Source organism: Cebus imitator, unplaced genomic scaffold (assembly GCF_001604975.1).
Source record: "Cebus imitator isolate Cc_AM_T3 unplaced genomic scaffold, Cebus_imitator-1.0 Scaffold234, whole genome shotgun sequence".
Classification (NCBI taxonomy): domain Eukaryota; kingdom Metazoa; phylum Chordata; class Mammalia; order Primates; family Cebidae; genus Cebus; species Cebus imitator.
In genome coordinates this window covers 3,068,103-3,080,839 of record NW_016107549.1, presented here as the reverse complement: position 1 = coordinate 3,080,839, position 12,737 = coordinate 3,068,103, and the positions used below count along the sequence as shown (strand labels likewise).

At 55.2% G+C, this 12,737-nt stretch overlaps 1 protein-coding gene across 1 annotated transcript in view; it reads right to left on the bottom strand.

Moving 5' to 3' along the window:
• The window catches only part of DOCK6 (dedicator of cytokinesis 6), a 62,030-nt gene extending 50,120 nt beyond the window's left edge, over positions 1 to 11,910 (bottom strand). Inside the window, exons 1-5 of the mRNA XM_037727519.1 lie at positions 11,801 to 11,910; positions 2,555 to 2,642; positions 1,693 to 1,868; positions 787 to 855; positions 421 to 550 (exon numbers count right to left, since the gene is read on the bottom strand). Coding sequence (XP_037583447.1) covers positions 421 to 550; positions 787 to 855; positions 1,693 to 1,868; positions 2,555 to 2,642; positions 11,801 to 11,844 — 507 coding nt within the window. The 5' untranslated portion in view covers positions 11,845 to 11,910. The remainder of the gene's footprint in view (positions 1 to 420; positions 551 to 786; positions 856 to 1,692; positions 1,869 to 2,554; positions 2,643 to 11,800) is intronic.
• Positions 11,911 to 12,737: the final 827 nt, after the last annotated feature.

The following is a 12,737-nucleotide window of genomic DNA, read 5'->3' as shown; positions in this document are numbered from 1 at the left end:
GATTCTCGCTCTATCACCAGGCTGGAGTGAAGTGGTGCCATCTCGGCTCACTGAAACCTCTGACTCCCTGGCTCAAGCGATTCTCCTGCCTCAGCCTCCTGAGTAGCTGGGATTATAGGTACCCGCCACCACATCCGGCTAATTTTTGTATTTTTAGTAGAGATGGGGTTTTACCATGTTGGCCAGGATGGTCTGGATCTCCTGACCTCGTGATCCGCCCACCTCGGCCTCCCAAAGTGCTGGGATTACAGGTGTGAGCCACCGTGCCCGGCCTACCCCTAACTTTTTACTCATGGGGACTGATGTAATTCCTTTTGAGCTCAAGGCTGTTTGGGTCGTTTCTTGTCACATGTGACCAAAAGCTGAGGCCGGAGCCTACACACATACCCCTGCAGTGACCCCAGCCAGAGGCTTCCTCACCAAGTCCTCAGGGCCGGACCTCTCGTCCCCAGAAGTGTCCTGCTCAAAGACCTGGCGGGGGAGGCCCTTCTGTCGCTCTCGCTGTGTCTCCGTGGTGATGGGGCTGTATGCGGTGCTCAGGTACTGGTATCTAGCAGGAAATGGGGCTGGGCAGGCAGGGAGGGCTGAGGGCCCCCGGGGCTCCCCAGCGTGCTCCGACACGCCCACACCACGGTGCCTGCGTGGCCACCCTCCTTGTGCTCCACCAGACGAGTCTGCCTGCTCTTGCAGGGGTAGTGGGCAGATACACAGCAGGACTGGCTGCGGACAGCAGCTCAGCCCTTTTGGATTCTGAACCCCCTGATCTGCCCCCCAAGTCAGACCCACCTTCTGTGGATGATGACCCAGTCTTCAACATACATCTCCACCGCGGCCCTCACCTGGGCATCCAGTTTTCTGCAGCAAAAGAAAATCAGGGTAGCCAGGTACGGTGGCTCACGCCTGTCACCCCGACACTTTGGGAGGCCGAGGTGTGCGGGTCACCTGAGGTTGGGAGTTCAAGACCAGGCTCACCAACATGGAGAAACCCTGTCTCTGCTAAAAATAAAAAATTAGCTGGGCGTGGTGGTGCATCACTGTAATCCCAGCTACTTGGGAGGCTGCGGCAGGAGAATCACTTGAACCGGGGAGGCAGAGGTTGCGGTGATCTGAGATCATGCCACTGCACTCCAGCCTGGGCAACAACAGCGAAACTCTGCCTCAAAAGAAAGAAAAAGCCCGGGTGTGGTGGCTCACACCTGTAATCCCAGCATTTTGGGAGACCAAGGCGGGCAGATCACCTGAGGTTGGGAGTTCAAGACCAAACTGACTAATGTGGAGAAACTCTGTCTTTACTAAAAATACAAAATTAGCTGGGCATGGTGGTGGGCGCCTGTAATACCAGCTACAAGGGAGGCTGAGGCAGGAGGATCGCTTGAACCCAGGAGGCAGAGGCTGCAGTGAGTCAAGATTGTGCCATTGCACTCCAGCCTGGGCAATAAGAGTGAAACTCTGTCTCGAAAAAAAAAAAAAGAAAGAAAATCAGGGTAAACAGAGTCAGGGCCTCTGTGAATCCTCCCACTGGACTGTGAGGTCGATTCTGTCCTGCCTACTCCAGAAAAGGGGAGAGGGAGGCTCAGAGAAAAAGCATGGCTTGTCCAAGGTCACTGCCGAGCCAGGAGCTGAACTCGGGCTGTTATGGGGGTGGCAGAGACAGAGTGGAATCATAGGTAGAGAGGGTGAGGCTGAACCCACTCATCCTCGGGGATCCCGGGCTCTGTGGTCCGGCATTCCCGGGGCTGCAGCAGCAGCTCCAAGTCATCAGCTGGGAATTCTACCAGGTCCCTGAGGGGCCCAGGCTCAGCTTCTGGTGGCCGGCTCTGAAGTACGTCCTCAAAGTCCAGCGGCTCAACAACTTCAGTCAGCGGGACCTGGATTGGAGCAGAGTGGCTGTGGTCACACTGCCCAGGAGGCTGAGGGTGGGGGGCATGAGGTGGGAGTGGCTGTGTGCTGGCTTCATACTCAAACAGGAGGGCGGTGGGAGCCATGGAGGTGTTGGAGCTACGGGGGAGCCATGGAGTACAGTGACCTCAGACTCTCCACCCCCAGCTCAGCTTTCCCTGCCCCGCCCCTCCCTCCAGGGGCTCCAGGAAGGAAACCACACCCCATGCCTGAAAGGGCAGGAACTAATGTTGGAAGGAAAGAAGCATTGACAGAGGCCAGGCAAGAGACAATTTCTAAAGCCCCCCAACCCCAAGGGCAAGATGGCCCCGCCCCTCTCAGGTGAAAGTCACTCCCCTCCCCCAACACCCCACTCCCCTATTCCCATCTGCGTGGTCTAAGCGTCAGGAGGTGGGCGACATCAGGAGGGAGCCACTCCTTGCGACCACCCACAAGGTGACAAGCAGCTGCAGGGAGAGTGGCCACAGGAATTGATGACAGTACTAAGACCAGGACAAGGACTCCCTCCCCTGACACTGCTGGGTCCCTCTCTGTTTCCCCACAGGTCAGGGCACAGAAGGGAGGGGTGGGATAGCACCTAAGACAAGGAAGCCTGTACCTCTGTCTGAGAGAGGGCAGGGGGCTGGGGACTGGGGGTGGACCCCCAATTACTTACCCCCAGGGAGCTGCTGCAGCGCCTGCTGGAGTGGGGGGAGCCACTGCGTTCCCGGGACACCTGCTTCCGCACCTCTGCGGCCACCGTCCTGGAAAGACAGGGAGGGGCCCGTTGGGAGCAGGAAAACTCAGGCAGCGGGGCCCTGAGAACCCAGGCTTTGGGCCAACAGATTCTTTTTTTTTTTTCTTGAGATGGAGTTTCGCTCTGTCACCAGGCTGGAGTGCAGTGGTGTGGTCTCGGCTCACTGCAACCTCTGCTTCCCAAGTTCAAGCCATTCTCCTGCCACAGCCTCCTGAGTAGCTGGGACTATAGTCATGTCCCACTGTGCCCAGCTAATTTTTGTGTTTTTAGTAGACACGGGGTTTCGCCATGGTGGCCAGGCTCGTCTTGAACTCCTGGCCTCGTGATCCGCCCACCACAGCCTCCCAAAGAGCTGTGATTACAGGCGTGAGCCACTGTGCCCAGCCTGCCGACAGATTCCTTCTATGAGGAAAATCCAGATTGTGGAATGGAATAAATAGGCTGAGGGCCAAGAGAACCAGGACTGCTGAGGCTTTGGGGGCCCAGAGCTCCCCAGTTTCCCCAGAGATGGGCCTTGGGCCCTCCTAACCCCTTCCCCATCAAGCACAGACCAGGAGATGGGAATGCTGCCACAGTGGGGTCTGAAGCCATCAGAGACTCAGAGACTCTCCTTCCCCTCCCAGCTGGGCCTGTGGCCTTCCAGATCTGGAGGGAGGCCCACAGGTCCCTGGCCTCTGCTCCCTCATCTGGGGGACCTCTGTCCATCCTGGTGTTCCCCAACACACCCAGCCCTGCCCCCTGGACCCCATCCAGATCATACATCCCTTCCCATCCTTGCTATGAGGCCTGGGATAAGGCATTTCTACCTCTGAGCCTCAGTTTCCCCATCTGTAGCTACTGCCCTGACTTCAGAGGGCTGCTGGGCAGATCGGAGCCTGGGGCCTGGCCTGAAGTTGCAGAGATCCTGAGATGAGGCCGTTGTGTTAGAGGTCAACCTGGCCTGCAGGGCCCAGAGCTGGGAGGCCTTTTAAGTAACCCCATGCAACCAAGGTGGACCCTGAGGTCTTCCTGGGCCACTTGGGCAGGACTTCAAAATCAGGGAGGATGGCCGGGTGCAGTAGCTCACAGCTATAATCCCAGCAATTTGGGAGGCAGAGCTGGGCAGATCACCTGAGATCAGAAGGCCAAGACGGGCCTGGCCAACATGGGGAAATCTCGTCTCTACTAAAAACACAAAAATTAGCTGGATGCCTGTAGTCCCAGCTACTTGGGAAGCTGAGGCAGGAGAATCGCTTGAACCCAGGAGGCGCCGGTTGCAGTGAGCCGAGATCGTGCCACTGAACCCCAACCTGGGTGACAGAGCAAGACTCGGTCTCAAAACAAAACAAAACAAAATCAGGGAGGATGAGGGTGGAGGGGCAACACTCTTAGCAGAGGGGACTGTGCAGGAATGTGGAGCAGAGCCAGTGGGGACAGGGACAGCTCAGGCCTCCAGCTCCTCTGGCTGAGCTCAGGAGGGGAGGGAGAGAGAGCCATGCAGTTACGGTGGGGTGGTGGGGGAGGATGCCAGGCAGGGCCACAGCAGGTGGAAAGGCCCCAAGATGAGGTGCCGAGCTTTGAGTGCGGAGACTCCTGCTCCCTGGGGTCTCTGTGAAGGCAGAAACTAGAGCTGTGTCACCCCCAGAGAGGGCCGTGCACATACTAGGCGCTCACTCCTTTTTTTTTTTTTTTTGAGACCAAGTCCCGCACTGTTGCCTGGGCTGGAGTGTAATGGCACAAGCTCAAGCTCGGCTCACTACAACCTCCACCTCCGGGGTTCAAGTGATTCTCCTGCCGCAGTCTCCCGAGTGGCTGGGATTATGGGTGCCTGCCACCACACTCGGCTAAATTTTTTTTGTATTTTTCAGTAGAGATGGGGTTTCACTATGTTGGCCAGGCTGGTTTCTAACTCCTGACCTCATGATCTGCCTGCCTCGGCCTCCCAAAGTGCTGGGATTACAGACGTGAGCCACTGTGCCCATGTTTTTTTTTTTTTTTTTTTTTATGGAGTTTTGCTCTTGTTGCCCAGGCTGGAGTGCAATGGCTGTGATCCTGGCTCACTGCAAGCTCCACCTCCCAGGTTCAAGCGATCCTCCTGCCTCAGCCTCCCGAGTAGCTCGGATTACAGGTGCACACCACCATGCCCAGCTAATTTTTTATATTTTTCGCAGAGACGAGGTTTCACCATGTTGGCCAGGCTGGTCTCAAACCCCTGACCTCATGTGATACACCTGCCTTGGCCACCCAAAGTGCTGGGATTATAGGTGTGAGCCACTGCGCCTGGCCTATGTTTTTTTTTGTTTTGTTTTGAGGCAGGGTTGATCTGTCACGCAGGCCGGAGTGTAGCTGCATGCTATCAGCTCACTGCAACCTCTGCCTCCCAGGCCCAAGTGATCCTCCTCCCACCTCAGTCTCCAGAGGAGCTGGGATTACAGTTCTGCATCACCTCACCTGGCTAAGTTTTCTATTTTTAGTAGAGCCAGAGTCTCACCATGTTGCCCAGACTGGTCTTGAACTCCTGAACTTAAGTGATCTGCCCACCTCCTACTTTTTTTGATAGAATGCGAGTCCCTCCCAGCCTTATTCTACGACCTGCCCAAAACTGCTGCGTGAGGGGAAGCCCCAGGCCTTCTAGCTGTGTGGCTCTGGGCAGGTAGGATATCCTCTCTGGACCTCAGTCCCTCTTAAAATAGAGAAGCTGATTGCCTGGGTGTTCAGGCCTGACTCCCTTCTGCGTCCCAGTTTCCTGTGTGCTTGTAATTTTTTTTTCTGAGACAACAAGGTATGCAGTGGAGTGGTCAGTAAATTTTCACAATAAATAGTTGTCCTTGCGCCAGGTGTGATGGCTTACGCCTGTAATCCTAGCACTTTGGGAGGCCGAGGTGGGTGGATCACCTGAGGTCAGGAGTTCAAGACCAGCCTGGCCATCATGGTGAAACCCCATCTTAAAAATAAAAATAAAAATAAAAAATAAAAAAGAAACCCTGTCTGTACTCAAAATAAAAAATTAGCTGGGTGTGGTGGTGCATGCCTGTAGTCCCAGCTACTCGGGAGGCTGAGGCAAGAAAATTGCTTGAACCCGGGAGGTGGAGGTTGTGGTGAGCCGAGATCGTGCCACTGCACTCCAGCCTGGGCAACAATATCGAAACTCCATCTCAAAAAACAAACAAACAACAACAAAAAAAAACAGCTGTGCTCAGCCAGGCACAGTGGCTCTTGCCTCTAATCCCAAGTACTTTGGGAGGCTGAAGCAAGAGGATCGCTTGAGGCCAGGAGTTCAAGACCAGCCTGCACATCCCACTGAGTAAATTGAACCCTGAAAAACATTGAAGAAATAAACATATGTCTCAGCCGCTCACGTACCTAGTGCTCACCAGGGAGATGGGTTACCCACAAGCCTCCCCAGGTGCGGACAAAGTTGTAGCAAGACCCATTTCTATAAAACATTTAACAATTAGCTGGGCATGGTGGTGCGTGCCTGTAGTCCCAGCTGCTCTGGAGGCTTCGGTGGGAGGATCGCTGGAGCCCAGGAGTTTGAGGCTGCGGTGAGCTACGGTTGCATCACTACACTCCGGCTTGGGTGACAGGGCAAAACACCAAAAAAACAGTTGTGCTCAAAAAAAGTGCAATGCCGACTACTGCAAACCCCATGGCCCAGGGGCCATCAATGAGCTGAATGTGTGGCAGGTACAGAGAAGTCTCTAAGCACAGGATGGGGGCGGGGCAGACAAAGGCCTCCAGACTGGAGTCTCAGCCCTGTCTGGAGGTCTCTTTTTTTTTTGGAGACAGAATCTTGTACTGTCCTCAGGTTGGAATGCAGTGGTGCGATCTTGGCTCACTGCAACCCCTGTCTCCTGGATTCAAGCGATTCTCCTGCCTCAGCCTCCCAAGTAGCTGGGATTATAGGTGCCCGCCACTACACTGGCTTATTTTTTGTATTTTCAGTAGAGATGGGGTTTCACTATGTTGGTCAGGCTGGTCTCAAACTCCTGACCTCATGATCCACCCGCCTCGGCCTCCCAAAGTGCTGGGATTACAGGTGTGAGCCACCGCGCCCAGCCCGGAGGCCTCTCAATTAAAATCTATATGGGTCTGGCTGGGCATAATGGCTTATGCCTGTTATCACAGCACTTTGGGAGGCTGAGGCAGGAGGATTCCTTGAACCCAGGAGTTTGAGACCAGCCTGGACAACACAGAGAGACTCAGTCTACAAAAAATTAAAAGATTAGTCAGGCATGGTGGTAGCTGTTTGTAGTCCTGGCTACTCCGGAGGCTGAGGTGGGAGGATCGCTTGAGCCTGGGAGGTAGAGGCTGCAGTGAGCCACGATTGTGCCACTGCACTCCAGCCTGGATGACAGAGCAATACCCTGTCTCAAAACAAAACAAAAAATTGATTGGGTGCAGTGGCTCCTGCCTGTAAATCCCAGCTCTTTGGGAAGCTGAGGCAGGCAGACCACTTGAGATCAGCTATTCGAGAGCAGCCTGGCGAATATGGTGAAACCTCGTCTCTATTAAAATACAAAAAATTAACTAGCTATGGTGGCATACGCCTGTAATCCTGGCTACTTGTGTGGCTGAGGCATGAGAATCGCTTGCACTTGGGAGGTGGAGGTTGCAGTGAGCCGAGATTGCACCACTGCACTCCAAGCCTGGGCGACAGAGCAAGACTCTGTCTTGAAAAAGAAAAAAAAAAATCGTACGGGTCAAAAACAAAACTTGATCATTACCTTCATACAATGTGGAGGCCTCTAGTCTGAGACCCCGGCCTCCCTCCTCCAACCCCATAGTCCGTCTATTTTTGCTCTTGTCTCTTAAGAGTCTTGCATCTACTGACGGGGGTGAGAACGGCGCTTGTGGGAAATTCAAAGGAAGTGAAAAATTAGGGCTTTTGCCTTCAAATTCCCAAAGTTGGGCCACTGCCTCCAGAACCCTGGGCACACAGGGGATCGGGGATAATTTACAAAAGATGCTGGGACAGGGGACAAAGCTGTGCCCTGGTTCCAGCTGTTCTGCAGCTGCTGCTCCAGAGGAGGAAGAGGGAACGAGGGACAGCTGGGCCTCCAGCTTCATTTTCCCCTTGGCCTTGGAGAGAGGCCGCTGCAGTGGAAAAGGCTGGGTCTGCAATACCATGGCCACGGAGCCAGCTGACTGCATCGCAGGGCTCTGCACGAGGAGCCATGGACCACAGAGGAGTGACCGTCAGCCTCTCAGCCTCAGTGCTCAGGACACTGCCCACCTTCTTGCGCTGTTCTGAGTTAAGTCTTTGCACACAGTAAGTGCTCAATTAAGACCTGCTGCCACCATCTTGTCCTCAAAGACAGTTCTAGGCAGCTGGGTTTCTGACCTTGTTTTGTTTTGTTAAATTTTTTAATTGTTTAAAAATATTCATTTAATTAATTAATTAATTTTTTTTTGAGACAGTCTTGCTTTGTTGCCCAGGCTGGAGTGCACTGTGTGATCTCGGCTCACTGCAACCTCTGCCTCCCAGGTTCAAGCGATTCTTCTGCCTCAGCCTCCCGAGAAGCTGGGACTACAGGCGCACGCCACCACGCCGGCTAATTTCTGTGTTTTTAGTAGAGACCGGGTTTCACCATATTGGCCAGGCTGGCGTCGAACTTCTGACCTCTTGATCCGCCCACCTCGGCCTCCCAAGGTGCTGGGATTACAGACGTGAGCCACTGTACCCAGTCGGCCATTATTTCTTTAAATGTAAAACGTAAACTGGCTCACATAAGACACCTGAAGCTGAAAATGAAGATGTTACTGTCAGAGAGGCCCAGGAGGAAGCGAATAAAGATGCTGGGGGATATTTGAGAGTGGGAATTTCAACACTTCGGAGGACCAAGTGGGAGAATCCCTTGAGGCCAGGAGTTTGAGACCAGGCTGGGCAGCAGAGTAAGATCCCATCTTCACAAAAAGGTTTCCGAAATTGTTCTTGGTTCACTTCCCCTTGGACACTTTCAAGAGTGACAACCATTTTTTTTTTTTTTTTTTTGAGATGGGTCTTGCTCTATCGCCCAGGCTGGAGTGCAATGCCCCATCTTGGCTCACTGCAACCTCCACCTCCTGGGTTCAAGTGATCCTCCTGCCTCAGCCTTCCAAGTAGCTGGGATTACAGGCATATGCCACCACTCCTGGCTAATTTTTGTATTTTTAGTAGAGACAGGGTTTCATCATGTTGTTCAGGCTGGTGTTGAATTCCTGACCTCAGGTGATCCGTGCTCCTCAGCCTCTCAAAATGCTGGGATTACAGGTGTAAGGTACCGTGCCTGGTCGAGAGTGACAACCACTTTAAACCTCAGTTTCAGGGAAGGGTACAGTGGCTCACGCCTGTAATCCCAGCACTTTGGGAGGAAAAGCCAGGCAGATCATGAGGTCAAGAGATCGAGACCATCCTGGCCAACATGGTGAAACCTCGCCTCTACAAAAAATACAAAAATTAGCTGGGCATGGTGGCGCACACCTGTAGTCCCAGCTACTCAGGAGGCTGAGGCAGGAGAATTGCTTGAACCTGGGAGGCGGAGGTTGCAGTGAGCGAGACCACACCACTGCACTCTAGCCTGGCAACAGAGCAAGACTCCATCTCAAAAATAAAACAAAAAGCAAAAAAAGTACCCCTTAGGTTCAGTAACCCCGTCTCTACTAAAAATACAAAATTAGCTGGGTATGGTGGTGCATGCCTGTAATCCCAGCTACTTGGGAGGCTGAGGCAGGAGAATTGCTTGAGTCCAGGAGGCGGAGGTTGCGGTGAGCTGAGATCACGCCATTGCACACCAGCCTCGGCAACAAGAGTGAAACTCCATCTCAAAAAACAAACAAACAAATAAAGAATCTTTTCATTAGAAATCTGGACTGCCTTATTCAGGTTAATTTGGCATTTGTGGAATTAATGACTGAATGGATGACCAGATGAATACAGAAACAGCTCTGAGTATGCAGATACCTGGGTGCCTGCTTTGGAAGGCCTGGGCCACTTGCTCACAGCTCACTAGGGCCCCAGGATCATTCTCTGCTCTTACCCTGAGCTCTATAGTACCCAAAACCCCTCTTTCTCACTTGAGTAAAACCCAGGACCCAAGGACATAGGGACTGAAATGCAGAGAAACAGTAGGCTAGACCCAATGGCTCATGCCTATAATCCCAGCATTTGGGAAGCCGACGCAGGAGGATTGCTTGATCCAGGAGTTTGAGGCCAGCCTGGGCAGGATAGTGAGATCCTATTTCTACAAAAGATTCAAAAGTTAGCCAAGTGTTCAGCATGCACCTGTACGTAATCCCAGCTACTTGGGAGGCTGAGGCAGATGGATCACTTGAGCTGGGAGGTTGAGGCTGCAGTGAGCCAAGCAAGGTGTCACCACCACACTCCAGCCTGGGTGACAGAGCAAAACTCCGTCTCAAAAAAAGAAGAAACAAAAAAAGCCTGGGCTCGGTGGCTCACGTCTGTAATCCCGCAACTTTGGGAGGCCAAGGCACACAGCTCACCTGAGGTCAGGAGTTTGTGACCAGCTTGGCCAACATGGTGAAATCCCGTCTCTATTAGAAATACAAAAATTAGCTGGGCGTGGTGGTGGGCGCCTGTAATCCCAGCTACTCAGGAGGCCAAAGCACAAGAATTGCTTGAACCTGGGAGGCTGAGGTTGCAGTGAGCTGAGATTGCACCATTGCACTCCAGCCTGGGCAACAGAGCGAGACTCTGTCTCAAAAAAAAAAATAAATAAATAAAAGAAAGAAAGAAAGAAAGAAAGAAAAAAAGAAACAGAAAGTAATAATGTTTGCAGCCTCAAGACGCCCAAAGTCTATGACAGAGAGCCAATTTACAGACAAAGATAATGATAGAACATAAAAATTGCCCAGCCATTATGCCCCAGCCACCACATCTGTCCTCTGCTGAGGACTCTCCATGGCTCCCACCTCACTTGGGGTCAAAAGTCAAAGTTCCTTGCACAGCCCACAGGACCCTGCACATTCTAATCCTATTGCCCCCTCCAGCTCTCTGTTCCTGCCTTAGGGCCTTTGCACAAACTCTTGGTACTCTTTTCCCCCACAAACAGGCCCTGATCCCTTCCTCATCTCCTTGAGGTCTTTGCTCAAACGCACCTGTTCCTCTAGGGCTTCCTGACCCATCTCCCACATCTCAAGCAGCAGGCGTGCTCCCATCACCCTTCCCTGTCTTCTTGTCTCCACAGCACTTAGCAGTGACAGGTAATCTATTTGATGAGGCTTCTGGTTGGTCTCTCTCTCTCTCCGCCACTACCTCCCAAGACTGGGTTGTCTACAGGACACCAGGGCCCAACCCACAGTGCAGCTCTTTCACCTGGGGGCAGTCATGACATGTCTCGGCGGAGAGGATATCTGAGTTTTGGAACCCACCCTTGTGCAAAGACACCCCTCCCCAATAATGAGGACAAGGTTTTTCAGCCCCAGAAAGTCTGACATCCCCCTCCCAGGCTGTGACTCTCACAATCACCAGTGGCCACGAAAATGGATCCCCCAGCGCCTGGCGTCTGTCCCCTCCCCCGTCTGCCCACCAGCTGGTTCTGTCCCCAGCCCCCACTCCCTCTATTCAATCACCCATCCATCCCCAGCGCCGTCCAGCCCGTGCTGGGAGAGCCTGAAGCACTGAGTGGGGGGGCGTCCACAGCTGTCCCCCTTCCCCCCCCGACAGCTGGGCACCGGACCCTGGAGGGGGAAGGGCACGGGAAACTCCTCGAAGGGTTTCAAAAGCCAACAAGAAGCCCATCTCTGTCCCCAAATCTCAGAGCCTGGAGCTGCCCTGCCCCAAACCAGGCACTGAGAAGGGAACAGAAAGTCCGGCCTCCTGATCTCAGAGGGCGCAGGGACAGTGAGGGCGCGCAGGGAGTGCAGGGGGCGCCCGGTACCCGCATCCCCGCGCCGCCTCCTCCGCGAAGCCCTCCGGACACGCCCCCGCGCGTCTGGGAGGCAGAACGGCAGCCGCCATCGCGCTCCCGGCTCCGACGCGACTCCCAGCTGGGGTTCCCCCGCCGGGACCCCCGCCGCCCTCCCCGCCTTCTCCAGCCCCCAGCCCCGGCCGGAGGAAGCAGGCAGGACCCGGGCCCAGGCGGAAACGGGTTGAACTGGGGGCGCCCGGGCGGGGAGGGTCGCACCGCCCCGGGGCGGGGCCGGGCCACGTGGGGGAGGCGGGAGGGGGCCCAGCGGCCCAGCTACCTGTTGATCTTGTGCGCGAAGGCGCGGCGCTCAGCGGCCGCCATGGTCCCCGCGTCCCGCCGCCGCCTCCGCCCCGCGCCCGGGCCTCGCAGCCGCCGCCGTCTCCCGGTTCTGGGCAGCCCGGGCGGGGCGGGGCCGGCGCGGGGGCGGGGCCCTTCCGGGTGGCCCGGGCCGCTCCGTGCTGCCCCTGCCGGGCGGAGGGGTCGCCTGGAGTCTTGGGAGTTGGGGAAACTGAGGCTGCGGACGGACGGGAGGCCCTGGGACCTAGGCTGGGAGGGCCCCAGACTCCCGGACTGCGGCGGACGCTCTTTCCTCCCTAGGAGAAGGACTGGGGAAACTGAGACTCCGGACTGGGGGGACGCTCTTTCCACCCTAGGAGAAGGACTGGGGAAACTGAGACTCCGGACTGGGGGGACGCTCTTTCCACCCTAGGAGAAGGACTGGGGAAACTGACGCTGAGGAGGGAAGTGGGGGAGAGGAGGTGCAGGGACCCAGACTGGGTGGGCCCCGGACTCCCAGGCTGGCGGGGGCGCTCTTTCCACCCCAGGAGCTGGGCTGGAGAAACTGAGCCTGAGGGGGGAGGGAGGGAAGGGACGCGCTGAGACCCGGGCTCTCGGGGTTTAAGGGGGGTCGCTCTGTTCACCCCAGGAACAAGGCTGGGGAAACTGAGGCTAAGGAGGGAGGGAAGGAGGGGAGGCCCTGGGACCCAGGCTGAGTGGGCTGCAGGTTCCCGGGATCTGGTGGGGGCGCTCTTTAGCTCTCTGACTCCTGGCTGGAAAACACTAACGACGTTTGCGTATCTCATAATCATACCCGTAAATATAATTGTGGTCGTGGGTGGTGGCCCACCCCTGTAATCCCAGCACTTTGGGAGACCAAGGCAGGAGGATTGCTTGAGCCCAGGAGCTGGAGACCAGCCGGGGCAACATAATGAGAC